A 14,987-nucleotide genomic window follows, 5' to 3' on the forward strand; every position below is an offset into this window, starting at 1 on the left:
GCTATATTCAGGTTGTTCTTTGTTTCGTTCAGCTCGCTCACTGTGGGAACATCTTCGATTGTAGTTGTCTGCAGTTATTTGACAAACTTTTTTTTTATTTTTTGCGAGGATTCCTAAAGGGAATAGATGTATACGCCGCAATATTAAACTCAAAGAGTACATGACGGTGATCTCTTCGTCGGACTATCTCCATTTTGTGACATATAAACTCTCCTCGGTTGGCAACGTTACGTCTTGGACTTCTTCCCAGCCACTTAAGTGAGGGGTACTAGGGAAAATGAAGGCAGGAGTACTTGCCGACTTTAGGACGAACATTTTTATGACCTCAAACTCCTTTGTTTGCGACCCGGTCTAATGTACATTTCTACAAGATATTTATAAATCGCCAAGTAAACGAGCGCACTGCAATAAGGCTTATGAAACTTAATTAATGTAGTAAATAGGTTCTTAAGTAAAATCGAAGTTATGCAAAAGGTACGATGCGGTTTCGAAGGCTTGTAAATTGATTTATTTCATCATTTCAAAGGCAAATCAGCTTATTTTTGATAATGTAATATTTATTCTCTACTTTTCATTGTCTAAAATATTGAGTAAACTACTATAAATATACATACGAGTAGTTATTTAAACGATTTTGCAAAATATTTATTTACTCCTTTTCTTACTGCTGGCTCAAACCCTGTAGCAGCGAAAAGTATGAATAAGAAATTCGTATAATAGCTTGAAAAGTCTCCAAAGTCATTGGATACATTCCCATAACTGTGATCTGAAATAAAAAACGATACATACATATACTTATGTCATAATTAGAAATGACAAACATATATGTACATACATAAAGCGGTCGTTGGCTTCTGGCGATCATAATCAGCACACATTTGCGCATTTCCAAATTTCCCTCATACCAAGGCGTATTGTAGGCGGCGTTGCAAATTTGTATGCTCTGAAATGGTGTCAAAAAAAAACAAATTGAGAAAGTTTGAAAAATTTAAAAGTGTTAAAAATTAATTTTCATTTTCTTTTTAGATTTTTAAAATTATAAAACTTTTTCGAATTTTTGTCTGTCTGTATGTATGTTTGTTTGTACGCACATCACTCAAAAACTAATGCATGGAATCATGGCGTAATTCCGTATTATAGCCTAATTCCGAGCTATATATCGGCGGCATTTTGGCAAAACCTCGTATCTCAAAACACTTCCAAACAACACTCTCTAACAAAAAACTTTCTATTTAATCAATTTTTTACTAAATATTTAAGTTTAAGTACTTTTTAGTTAATGAAGAATAATATATAATGAATCGTAGCATTTTAAAGACTAGTAGTGACTTGTGAGATAGGAGTTTTTGCCAAAGTACCTTCGCTATATTGCATTAGTAGTACCTCGTTTGTAAATTTGTTTGCATAATAATACGATATAGCAATTACGTAAACAGGAAAGCTTATAAATACCACGGCGGAGAGTACTAGCTGGATATCCTTTACCTGGAAAATAGAAATGGAGAGAGCGAAATATAAAAATTTAGAATTATAAAAGTAAGAAAAAAGGGTTAAGGCCTTTTAAGATTAAGATTAGGACTAGGATTAAGATTAAGATTAAGATTAGGATTAAGATTAAGATTAAGATTAGGATTAAGATTATGGTTAAAATTAAGATTAGGATAAAGATCAGGATTAAGATTAAGATTAAGATTAAGATTAAGATTAAGATTAAGATTAAGATTAAGATTAAGATTAAGATTAAGATTAAGATTAAGACTAAGATTAAGATTAAGATAAAAATTAAGATTAAGATTAGGACTAGGATTAAGATTAGGATTAAGATTATGGTTAAAATTAAGATTAGGATAAAGACTAAGATTAGGATTAAGATTAGGATTAAGATTAAGATTAAGATTAAGATTAAGATTAAGATTAAGATTAAGGCTAAGATTAAGATTAAGATTAAGACTAAGATTAAGATTAATATTGAGATTAAGATTAAGATTAAGATTAAGATTAAGATTAAGACTAAGATTAAGATTAATATTAAGATTAAGATTACGATTAAGATAAGGATTAAGATTAAGATTAGATTAAGATTAAGATTAAGATTAAGATTAAGATTAAGATTAAGATTAAGTTTAAGATTAAGATTACGATTAAGATTAAGATTAAGACAACGATTAAGAAAATTGTTTATTCATCTTATGCTTCAATATTCGTAGTACTATTATGTAGAATAATATTGTAATACTGGTAATAGGAAGCAAAAGATTTACCTCAGTACTTACCAATGACATAAAAAACAACATCATGCAGAACATCAAGCCGAATAGAGCAACATCAAAAAAATTTGCAACTTTAACCAAATTATCGAGATCGTTGCGGTAGCTAAATGAAAAAAATAGAAACGATTGCTAGTAAAAAAAAAATCGATTTTTAAACTTCAATATTCAAAAACATTTGCTCACCTAATAATTTTTCTGTGGTACGCAATGCATTCTTTCAATTCGTGCAACATTGCCGCTTTATTGCCGCTGCTGCTGATGCTATCTAAACGTACACGCAAATCCAACAACACAACTTCACCGAACATGAGAAAGGCGAGAAAGAGGTTCGTAAAAGCTAGATAAACACAACAGAAGATGGGCACTAGGACGAGAGCTTGTAGAAGGAAAAAGAATTCGTAAAATGGTGACTGCTTTGTATCGAAAAATGAATAGGAGACCTCCACAATTAACTCTGGAATAATAGATTTGAGAGTTTTTTTTTTTAATTATTTAAGCGAATTACTAATTATATATTTACTATCTTACTCCGATCATCGAATGAGAAGGGAAAAGTGTAAGCAAACAACATTCCAGTACAGGCGGCAAAGATGCTAATACGTGTGAGTTTACGTGCGTGTTTGTTGACGTCTTGCAACTTTCGTAAAACTTCGGGGTTCGCATCGCGCTTTTTAGACGATAACGAAAAATAAAAACTAGTTAGTGGTGTGCCAAAATAAAGACTTTCTAACAATTCTAAGATATTGTACAAAAACCCACTCACCTCAATTTCGTGATACCAGTTTGCCACTAATCGTAATAATCGCACAAATTTGTCACCATTATGTATCACTATGAATAGCCTTACTACTAAATTAAGTACAACAGCCATGAAAAAAAAATTCAAGCCCGTCTCACTAATGCTTTCATTCCGTGTCATAAATAAATGCAGAATTTGTCCAAAAATCGAGAGAACCGGTTCCAATGCCACAAGCAGCTGTCGTTTCTTCGAGCGCGTGCCAATGATTCGAAGTTTAAGGAAAATTTTTGCATTTACCGAAAATAGTTCTAAATTTTGGTAGTCGAGCATAATTGAGTTTAGTTTCTGTTCACTACTTTTTGAAGAAACTTTGTATAAATGAAAGCGTAGTATGCTATGCCAGCAAAGGGGTATGGTGTACTTCTTTTTATCAGAATGGAAAAAGTACTATATCTACAGCAGAGCTGAGAACGTTCAGAGGCGTTGAAAAGGAGTGCAATTTATAAATGTCGTAATTGCATTAAATTGTTTCGTTTTAGTAAATTGCTATAATTTTAGTAAGTGCAGAAAAATGCCTTCTAATTGATTTTTTTTTTATTTCGTTTCATTTGGATTAAGTGATTTCCGTTATTACCTCAAAATATGCAGCTATTGATTTTCTAGCCTGGTAGAAAGGTAAAGCTAAATCGTATGCTATATCTTAACTTTCTTTGACCTTGGTTCTCTGATTAACGCGGCAGTAGCAGCGTTTTACCGCCTATTTCCTGCAAAATGCCAATCCATGCCAACAGTGGGAAGACATTGCATTTTATTATAATAAAATTGATTGGGCTACAAATTTGCATATTCAAAAAAATTCTAAAAAATCTGATTAAAAAGTGGAAAATGTTCATGAAAATTTGCTGAATTTTCGCGAGTTTTGCACAAAGTTTAGGAATTATTTTTTTATGTTTTTTTGTTGTGGAATGAACCATATTTTTATACGAAATTAGCGGAAAAATATTACAATAATAATTGTTGCTTATATTGTAAAAAAGCAGCTGTGCCAATACTTTTTGCCGACAGTGTACCTAAAACTGCATGTTTTATAATAACGAAAAAGTGGTTGAATTTTTCTATATGTGACCATGCCATGCTCCACATACATGCATACATATGTATCTAGTTTGATCGTGAAATAAATTGCGCTCCCTATGTGTAGCGAAGAACAAAAATCGCTTCCCAAGTAATTTCTTGGTTCAAATGAAGAAATTGAATGTACAGCATGCTTTTTTTCCGCACTTAATCAAATTGTTGCAATTTAGTTAAATGGAATCGTTTAAGCCAATTAACGCAGCTATAATTTCAACGCCTTCGCTGAATATCCTTTCAAGTATGTACTTTAAGAAATAGACAGACAGTATTTGCCTATTACTAACCATAGCCCTTTTTCAGTATAAAGTATTTGCTAAACAAAAACGGTAAAAATAGCCACACAATGCTCGACTACCAAAAGTTGAAATTATTTTCAGTAAATGTCAAAAATTTTCCGCAAATTTGGGCTCATCGGCTCGCGTAACAAAACGAGGCAGAAGTTGGTAACGTTAGCTCTGATTCTCTTAAGTTTTGGACAAATTCGGCACTTACCTACAATTTGGCATGAAAGCATTAGTGAGACGGGCTTACAATTTTTTATCTGGACGGCCACTATGTGTTTGTTAGGAGGACTATTCATGGTGATGCGTAAATATGAAAAATTTGTGCCAAAGATGCATTCGCAAAAGAAGGGTCGGTAATTTTCATACCAGAAGATCAATTTAGAACTGGTTTTTTCATTGTTCTAGTTGGCACTGCTCTGGCTGCTGTCAAGGAAACGTTTGAGCAGTTGAAAAGTCATGAAAATTCGAAAAAGTCCCCTCGATTCCAGATACTGCACCCCTCCTAGCCTCCACTCGCCGGGATGTGGGTGGTATTAGATCCATTCGGCCCAGAACCGGCGTGCAGTGGTCTGTCCGAGTCGGTAGGAACCCGAAGTCTCTTGGAATTCTGGAGTGCCCATAGCTTGAGGTGAACTTGAAGCCCACCACTCTTAGCCTTACTGCGGCACGCGCAGCGGCAACCCTACCAGCTATATCTATAGGCACAACATTTAACATGGCATTAAGCGCAAGAGTAGGTGTGGCTCGCAGTGCCCCACTGATTCCAATTAAGGCAGCTCTTTGTACCTTCTCCAGCTGTTTGACGATGTAGGCCTTGTCAAGTGCGTTCCACCAGACGAGTACCCCATATAATAAGTTTGGCTTGATAATAGTTTCATAAAGCCAATGCACTACAGTGCTACTATAGCCTTCTTGACTCTTTCCTCCACGTTAGGCTTCCAGGAAAGCTTACTTACTGTCAAGGATCAAGCCCAAGAACTTCACCCTGTCAGAGAGCCTTAGAGGAAGACCACCCATTGAGGGAAGACAGCAATTCGGTATCTTATACCTCCTAGTAAAGAGAATAAGCTCCGTTTTACTGGGATTTACACCCAGCCCGCAGCTAAAAGCCTAGTTCTCAACCAAGCTCAAGTAGCCCTGCATAAGCTCAAAAAGTGTTTCCGGAAACTTTCCATTTGTTATCAATACTACATCATTGGCATAGGCAACCATCCGACAGCCACTTCTTTCCAGAGACACCAGCAGGCCATTGATTACAACGACCCAAAGCAACGGCGAGAGAACTCCCCTTGCGGGGTACCTCTACTCACACTCCTTCGGGTAGAAGCGCTGCCCCACTCTGCCGCGACAGTTCTATTGCAAAGCAAGCGGTAAATAAACCTGACAGGGTCGGCTCCGACCCCTAGCTTATTTAGGGAGTAAACTACAGGCTCAGGCAAAACATTGTTAAAAGCCCCCTCGATATCAAGGAAGGCACCGACCGCAAATTCCTTCTGCGTGAAGGATTGCTCAACATTTTCAACGACCGTGTGTAAGGCCGTTTCGACAGACTTGTCCTTGCAATGGGCAATAACTGTTATTTAAGACATATAATATAAAAATCAAAAATAACCGTTATAATATAAAAAACAAAAATAATTGTCATTTTTTTTTAATTTTGCATAAAAATTGTAAATAAAAATATATTTTCAAATTTGAGTTTCGGCGAAAAAAAGAAATAGATTGGTATGTATCACTTAGTTGTAGAACATTTCCCTCTTAGTGAATTTTTCCATGACAGTTTTCATCAACATCTGTTATATTCGAAACCGTTTTGTTGGAAACCGACCCATCTCAAAGATTATGAAAGGTGACCTAGTTAAATTCTGGCATATAAAACCACTTTACACTCTACAAACTCCAGCTGCAAGGTTGAGAATTAAATTTTCATCTTAAACCGTTAAAAATATTCTTAATAGTTTTTATAAATATTACGTGTTTTACTTAAGCAAATTTGCTTAAGCTCAACTCAAGCGTGTCGCCATGATTAATTGCCACAAACGTGAACTACTGCTATAATCGATACACATACATATGTACGTATGTAGGCACATAAATATACTTATTATATAAAGATGTATAGAAAAACACGTAAGTAAATATGTCCGAATGCATGTATGTATGTATGTGCACTATAAATGCATATACGCTTGTGTAAGTCGATACCCTGCAAAAAATTGTGCGACTAATCTCTAAAGAGAGTATTCCGAGATTACTCTCAATCGGGTACAATTGGGCATTAATTAGTCGCAACTAGTCTCATACGGGTACTAATGGAGGTCAATTAGTCTCGACTCATCCCTTTCGGGTATAATTGGAGATCAATTAGTCCCCAACTCATCTCTAACGGGTACTATTAACGATTTAATGATATGTACGCTCTTAGTCAATGAAATTTCATGTGCGGCGTTGGCACACAGAGAGAGTATTCGCCTAACAAAACGGAGCACCCCGGTTCGAATCTCAGCTGGCGGAAATTTTTATTTTTATTTTTTAAAAGTGACTAGTCGCTTTTTATACCCTTTCGGGTATAAAGGTGAACAATTAGTCTCTTCATAGGACATGCTCGAATAAAAGCGATCAGTTAATTCCATATAAAGAGATCAAAAGTGGTATTAGTCGCATGCTCCTTTGCGATTGCTCCAGGAGTCATCTCGGATTAGTCGCATTTTTTGCAGGGTATGTATCGGCAAACAGAGACTAAAGTCAACTTTTGTGGCCAACAGCGTTGCTGGTCTCGGTTGGCAAGTGTCTGACAAAATGATTAATGTGCCAGGAAGGAAGGCATAATGAATGCGAATGTAACATAATAATTGCATAAACGCACACCAATATCTGAATATATTTGAGTCAGTCCACGTAAAATCGAACAATGCTTGGAATCTAAAATTTTTGATTTGTATGAATTTTGGTCAGAACTTTTCTTAAATCATATAACAAATGCACCGCAAAGGAAAAATTAAAAATAATTTTCGAAAGTTATGTAAAATACTAAATTTCACAATTTCTGGGATTTTGCAAATTTATTTTTTAAGTACATATATCAAAAATTAGTATAGTTACAAAAGTGGTTCTGGTCTCGATTGAAAGGTGATATTTAGTGCTATAAAGAAAAACATATACAAAATTTAGAAAAATTAAAATTCAAAAATTTAAAAGTAAAGAAAAAAAATGCATAAGCAAAAACTTTTAAAAATTTGGTCTAATTATTTTTAAACATAATTTTTAGGAAAAAGGAATTGCTTAGTGTTTCTTTATAAGATCCAATACCGCTAACAGAACTTAAAAGATCCTAAAATTTTCAAAAAGGGGGTTTTTTGATGATATGAATTATTGAAGCATGTTAAAAAATTTTTATCTAAAAAAATTTAAAAAAAAATTGAAAAGTAAAGTAATTTTCAGGATTTACAATACATTCAGTTATTAAAATTTTGAAGAAGATATTTTTTTTAAGAAATGAATTTTTGAACTTTGAAGAAAATATTTCTCTGAAAACTCTAAATGAAGTTATGGTAAAAAAATGTTTATCTAAAGAAAAATATACATATATAAAAATCGAAAAATAAAAGAATTTCCAGAATTTTGAATTAAAAAACAAAAATCATAAAGGCACGAACTTATATAAATGTTTTTTTTTCGAGGTTTTTTTTTGGTAGATTACCGCCAACTGGCCTTAAAAGATCGTGAAGTTTGCAAGATGTTATTTTTTATAGATATGAATTTTTGAACTTCGGAAATTTTTTTTTTCAAACTTGAAATAAAGTTATGTTAAAAATTTTTTTTCTAACGAAAAGGTATACATTAAAAGAATCGATATATAAAAAAAAGCAAAATTTGGAAATTTAAAGAAAACATAAATCAAAAACTTATAAAAATTGTTGGCTATTCTTTTTTATACAATACACCCAACTGATCTTATAAGATCCTGAAATTTTTAAAGAGCTGTATTTTTTATGATATGAATTTTTGAGCATTGGAAAACATTTTTTTTTTGCGAACGCTAAATAAAGTTATGTAGGTTGAACATTTTTGATGTAATGAAAGTATATATATATAAAAAACGGGAAAATAAAAAAATTCAGAATTTGAAATTAAAAAAGTATAACAAAAACTTTTAAAAATTTTTGGCAAATTTTTTTATTACACAAAACCTCCAACTGATCTTAGAAGATCCTAAAATTTTCAAGAAGGTGTTTTGTTAGAGAAAAGAATTTTTGAACTCCGAATTTTTTTTTGCAAACTCTAAATTAAAACTCTAATAAAATATAAATAAAAACCGTAAAACTAGATAATTCCAGAGTTTCATAAATTAAACAAAATGTAAAAGCAAAAACTTGTAAAAGTTTTGAGCGTTTTCTTTATATATATTACCTCAAACTGAAAATTTTTTCAACTCTAAATAAAGTTATCTTAAAATAATCTTTTTTAATTTAAATTAATTTTAAATTTTTAAGGTTGTAATACAATTTTTTTTAAGTTAAAAAATTCATATCTTAAAAACGCTTTGAAAATTTCAGGATCTTTACTGTTAATAAAAAATTGAACCAAAAAGTTATATAAGTGCTTGCTTTTACAATTTTTTCAAATTTAAAAATTCTGCAATTTTTTCTCTTCGGCTTTTTAAGTAGCCGATATTTGGTTTTATAAAGCGCTTAAAACTAGACCAGAACCATTTTTGGTAACGATGTATAATATTTTTTGAGATATTCAAAAAATAAGCTTTGCAAAATCCGGAAAATTGTGTAATTTTTAACTTTTTCAACATTTTTTAAATTTTATTTGTTTGCCTTTGGCAGAACTTTGTTAAATGTTAAAAGAAAAGTTCTGATCAGAATTCATCTACGTAAATCAAAAATAGTCGATCTCCACCTTTGATCTATTTGACATGGATTGACCCTTTTATTTATATAGATATACACATATGGAATAAGTATGCATATGCATACTTGCTTATGTATGTAAACACTCGCTTGCACCTTGCCACATTGCTCATTCGCTTGCTTCGCAGGAAGAAACAAGATATATTCATATTGGCATAAAATGCATAAAATTACAAGGAAATAAGAAAATTATTTTCTGCTCTCCGCTGACAATAAAATCGCAATGGCGGCCAGTGCTAAAGGACAACATGCCATTGAAATTGTGAAAAAATGTCCTCCACCGACATTTTTATGCTTAAACATAGCGAAGTATGTATGAAGGCCTGTATGTTTACAGATATACATATGTACATATGTATGTATGCATTACCGTTAATATGATTACAAACACACTTGCGTCAGTATGCCTGTTTCTTGACTTTCCCCCCTTAATGAATGTGCATCAAGCGCAGCTGTTGTAATTGCCGTGGGAAAGCATTCGTGAAACGTATCTTTGTATGCGTGTGCACAGCAGCAACAATCAATACGAGCATGCAACGGAATTCGCTTACGTTTATTGATGTGTCGATCGGTCAACACCTGGACGGACGCTAGGGGTGACTGAGGCCGCTTGTGTGTTAAAAATATTTATTGTGAAATTGCCAGCTTAACGGCATAAAGGTCGTATGTGAAAGCTGTGCGAAAGTGTGCATACTTATTGCCGAATGGTGGCGGTGATGGCGAATATTGATTGACAGCATCTTTAATTGACAGTTTAAATATTTTTTTGTATAGCTTTTATGTCGTTTACTCATTTCGAGATGAGCTATTTGCAGTGTAAATGAAATTTTAAGCGCAAAAATCCACTTGCGAATGAAAAATAATTAAGCAAGCGAACGTAATTGAATGTCGTAAATGATGAATTTTACGTGGCAGTGCAGCATTTAAGGCTTTGAGTTAATTTTGAGTAGTTTTACGATGTGTTTTTTTGCAGAAAAACTTCTAGAAAGTTAGTTATATCGTGAACGGATTGGTGTATGTAACAGGGTAATTGACTCGGTTTTTCCAAACCGATATCCACAGTTTTTTTTATTTTTTATTTTTGGAAATCAATAGACAGTTTTTTTTTTGAAATCTTGACTTTTCAAATATTGAATAAAACCGGGTTTTTGATCGAATAAACCGGTTTTTCTTATTTCAAACAAATCTAATAAAAGTTTTAAGTTTATCAGTTTAAGGGAAGCCTCTTAATAGTTTTAACATTATACCTAGGATGTTTGGGGATGAACAAAAAATGAATGCTTGGCACTTTAAAGCTTTCTGCGAGTTTGGCCGAGCTTCTCGTAAAATCCGTGTTCTGCTTTTTTATGGCAGAAGTACACTCGGAGGTTTGCAATTGTCTACCAACGGGCGAGAGCTATTTGAAAAAACTTCTGTTCATGTTTCTGTATCCAGAAATTTAAGCAGGGATCTCCCGAGTGGCCGTAGGCACCTCTAAGCACTCGGCAACGGCGGCAAGAGCGCTAAAAATCGAACAAGTCAGAAAAAAATGCAATAAAGTATTAAAAAAAACCAAACGTGAAAATTTAACTGATTTTTATTTGTTTTAATTTTGATCTTAAAAAAATATTTTGTACTTATTTTGCTTTGTTCTTTTCTTAATGAAAGCTATCTTTCCTGTTTATTGTTTTATTGTCATTCTTGTTCATGACTTCATACCAAGATAAAAATTTTCACTTCAGAAAAACTAGGTAAAATGAAGGTGAATTCGGTTGAAAATAACCAAAAAGTTTTCAAGTTGTGTGTTTTTGTATTTTATTACATCCAAAACTCTAATTTATTGAAAGAAAATACAAATTTTTTTCATCTTGAAAAAAAATTCCGAAATATTGAACTCACAGAGAAGTATCTTTTTTAAATGTTTTGCATTTAATAAACTATTTGTCGGAGCAAATCACTTAAGTAATCGAAATGTGCGTAATCAGCTCGAATTTCCATTAGAGTGTGAGATAGATTGAAATAAATAATTTGTCTAATTTGTTTGTATTTTTTTAATTCATTTTCTACAGTTTTCGTTTTTCCATTCTCAAATTTTGACAGTGTACTCCATGAAGTTTGACAACTATTTACATTCGCAAAAAAAAAAGTAGTAAGTATATTTCTAGTTACTATAGAAAAACAAGAGTATGTACTCAAAGGAAAAAACTCGTAGGGCAGCATGCTCTATGCCTATTTACATACATATACATACATAAGTAAACTCTGACTCCGAAACTACAGCGGCAAAAACTGGTTTTAACGCAATGTTGGTTGCAAATAAAAAGTTGTATGGATGTACGTATCTATGTAACTATGAAAAACTCAGTTTTGTTAAAAAATAAAACCAGCCTTTGGCTGCTGGAAGCATTTGTGGCCAAAAAACGAGAAAATTTAGTACCAGATGATATGGAAATTTAAAAATTTATGTTTATCTGTGAACTCAAATTGAAGCGTAAAAAATTGCGATGTACAATTTTTATGAGCATACAAAAAAAGATACGCGAATACCTGAAAATATGTGCATATACATTGAAATTTTTTTATTTGATGGTTGAATTGCTGCAAAAATCTGTATAAATATGTATGTACATGTGCAAGCATGTATGACACCGTTTTTGTGCTTGATTGAGCAGCCAGTGAGATGAGTTGAGTGACAATTTGACATGAAGAGCGAAAAAAATTACAAAAATCAAATCTACGAGTACTCGGCGCTCAAATTTCCATTTGGTGTATGGGCGAACTCTTCCTCCAATTTGTAGTATGCAACTTAATCTATTCATATGCGTGAAAGGGACCTAAATTTTAAAGCCGCCTGTTAATGTTAAATGGGTTTTATACTAGACGCTTCTTCATGTCTGAAGTATTTACGCAACTAGCCTGCCGAGCCGTCCTACCGAATGAGACAACACTCACATCTCTAATCACTCGGCGACGCCAGTTGACCAGATATTCAGTTAAGCTTTGTTGTACTTTTTTTTATCGATTTATGTTATTCTACAGCTTAAAGTCTCATCTACCTGTAACAAAAAAAAAAAAAACAAATCTCGGATCAATGTTGCCAGATATGAGAGCGGAATTTTGCATAACAAAAAAATTGACACCGTTAAAAGAAAGCAACAAATAACAAAAATAAAGAATCACAAATACGAAATAAAGCCCCGACTTAAACTGACAACCAAAAAAAAAAAAAACAAAAACACAAACAAAATCCAATAAAAATGCTTGCAAAACTCATCCATGGAAATTTTATGCAAACTGACACCACCAACTGAATTTGTGTGACACAAATTCCGAGTACAGAATCACACACATACACATTTACACATTCGCTCATCTGCAACAAATACGATTATTTTCATGGATTTTTCATTTATTTATTTTCATAGAAAAAAAAATAAGCAATTTGTGCAACTTTTTGCCGAAAACAGGTGTTCTAGGCGAAGCGATGGAATTTTAGAAGTTCAAACGAAGAATTTGAAGTTCAAACGAATTTTTCAAAATTTTGAAATTAGTTACCATCTTTGCGAATTTTGTGCACAGACTAGAAATTTCATTTTTGATAATTTTTTTCGTAAAAATTTTAGCCAATAGAATTGCACCTACCCTCGAGTTTTTGAACTGATAATATATCGATGATTATATATATATCTACATCTTTTAACATATATAAAACAACTAGCAATTACCCGGCGTGCTTCGCTGCGCCTTAAATGTATTTTTGTGTTGTAACTCTCCCCCTAAGCTCTTATGGCCTCATTTACAAAATATTTTTAAAGAACTTTATGAAGTTAGATTTAAAAAAATCGATCTATGAAGCATTGTTTATTTTTTTTTTGAGTTAATATATTTTCGAAGGTAATTAGAAAATATGTAAAGAACCGACTTTCTCTTGGAAATTTAATTTATAATCTTATAACTGGAGTCTACTATCGCACCCTTTCCTCAAACGTGTATTGATTCAATATTCAAATAACGTATATTTATATAATTTGAAAAAATCTCCCTACTATACAAATATGTACAGCAATATTAACTAATATTTTCAAATGTTGTGAGAGGGAGTAACAAAACAAAATTACTTTTAAGGCGCAGCGAAGCACGCCGGGTATTCGCTAGTTAGTTAATATTGCTGTACATATTTGTATAGTAGGGAGATTTTTTCAAATTATATAAATATACGTTATTTGAATATTGAATTAATACACGTTTGAGGAAAGGGTGCGATAGTAGACTCCAGTTATAAGATTATAAATTAAATTGTTGTCAATGTTTTTTAATAATTGTAAACATTCGCCAGCTGTTTCTGTTTATTTATTAGTAAAAGGCAGGACTGCCAATCTTGCGGCAAAACAATAATAAAAATCCAAAAAAAAAACACGTAAAGCCAAACAGAATTAATTGCAAAACGTGCAATGATACACACATTAAATTTCTTATGTGCACCCTCCACACAGACCCCAATCACCCCTGAAAATTTCATTGAAATCGGGCAAGCCGTCTAGGAGGAGTATGCGAACAGGAAGTTTTGCCACTTAATTTTATATATATAGAAAAGGCTGCTAATTGATTTAATCACTGAATAAAATTTACCGATTTGATTAGACTTGTAGCATAAGGTTCAAATTATAGCGATCACTAGGGCGGTTCCAAAATGCACATGAAAAAGTAAAGTCGGAATTTTTATGCTCTCACACCCTAGGATTGTTCTGTACAAAAAAAATATACGCCTATTTTTTTTTTTTTGTTGAAATCAAAAAAATATTTAAAGGTCGCTCGAAGCGCTCAAAGTTTTCCATGTGTTTTATATGGGGAAAAAAAAACTTTTGTAGAAAATCAATATTTTTCAATCGGAAAACTCCGTTTCTCTTCTGGAGATTCCCGGTAATAAGAACCAATTATTTGTTTAACCATTTTTTATAGTAACTATATTTTATAGGTCCGCCAAAACCCCCAAAAAATGCAATGGCGGACCAATAAAAAATTGTTAGTATTAAAAAAATGGTTAAATAAACAATTGGGTGTTGTTATTGAAAGTCTCCTGAAGAGAATCAGAGTTTTCCGATAGACAAATATTGATTCTCACGATTTCCTTATCGTCGGAGGCTATGCGAGCCTCGCCACTTTTTCTATCTTCTCTATATTTTCCATCAAAATTTATTGACGCTCAAGTAATTCAATATCTTCAACTGGCAATTACACACAAATGTTATGTTAATAACATTATTATACCCTAGTGCAGTAATTAATATCAACAAAAAACTTTGTCATATTTAATTAATATTAATAGCGTACTTGTTCGGAATTTCCAAAAGTTTAACAAATCAATTATAAATTTACGCCATACCATTAGTTGCATATGGGGATGTGTGTTTGGAAAAATGCATTTGCGAGTGGGCATTAGTGCCAAGTAAGAAAAATATTCCATATCGAAATCGGGGCTACTTTTTAACCGACTTCCAAAAAAGGAGAAGGTTATCAGTTCGTCGGAATATTTTTTTATTTTTTTTTTTTATTTTTTTTTTTTTATGTATGTTACCGCATAACTTTGGACCACGTCAACCGATTTCGATAATTCTTTTTGCATCGGAAAGGTAGTGTCTCAGAGGTGGTCCCATACTAATCT

The 14,987-nt window shown here is 32.6% G+C and overlaps 1 protein-coding gene across 1 annotated transcript; it reads right to left on the reverse strand.

Moving 5' to 3' along the window:
* Positions 1–661: 661 nt before the first annotated feature.
* On the reverse strand, positions 662–3,339 carry LOC108372352 (odorant receptor Or2-like). Its single transcript, XM_017628016.1, has 7 exons — positions 3,034–3,339; positions 2,799–2,937; positions 2,454–2,724; positions 2,274–2,373; positions 1,384–1,485; positions 836–943; positions 662–766 (listed from the first exon to the last, which is right to left on the reverse strand). The coding sequence occupies exons 1-7, from the start codon at positions 3,337–3,339 to the stop codon at positions 662–664; spliced, it is 1,131 nt and encodes a 376-aa protein (XP_017483505.1).
* Positions 3,340–14,987: the final 11,648 nt, after the last annotated feature.

Source organism: Rhagoletis zephyria, unplaced genomic scaffold (assembly GCF_001687245.7).
Source record: "Rhagoletis zephyria isolate East Lansing unplaced genomic scaffold, Rhagoletis_zephyria_1.1 Rzeph_scaffold_05675, whole genome shotgun sequence".
Classification (NCBI taxonomy): Eukaryota; Metazoa; Arthropoda; class Insecta; order Diptera; family Tephritidae; genus Rhagoletis; species Rhagoletis zephyria.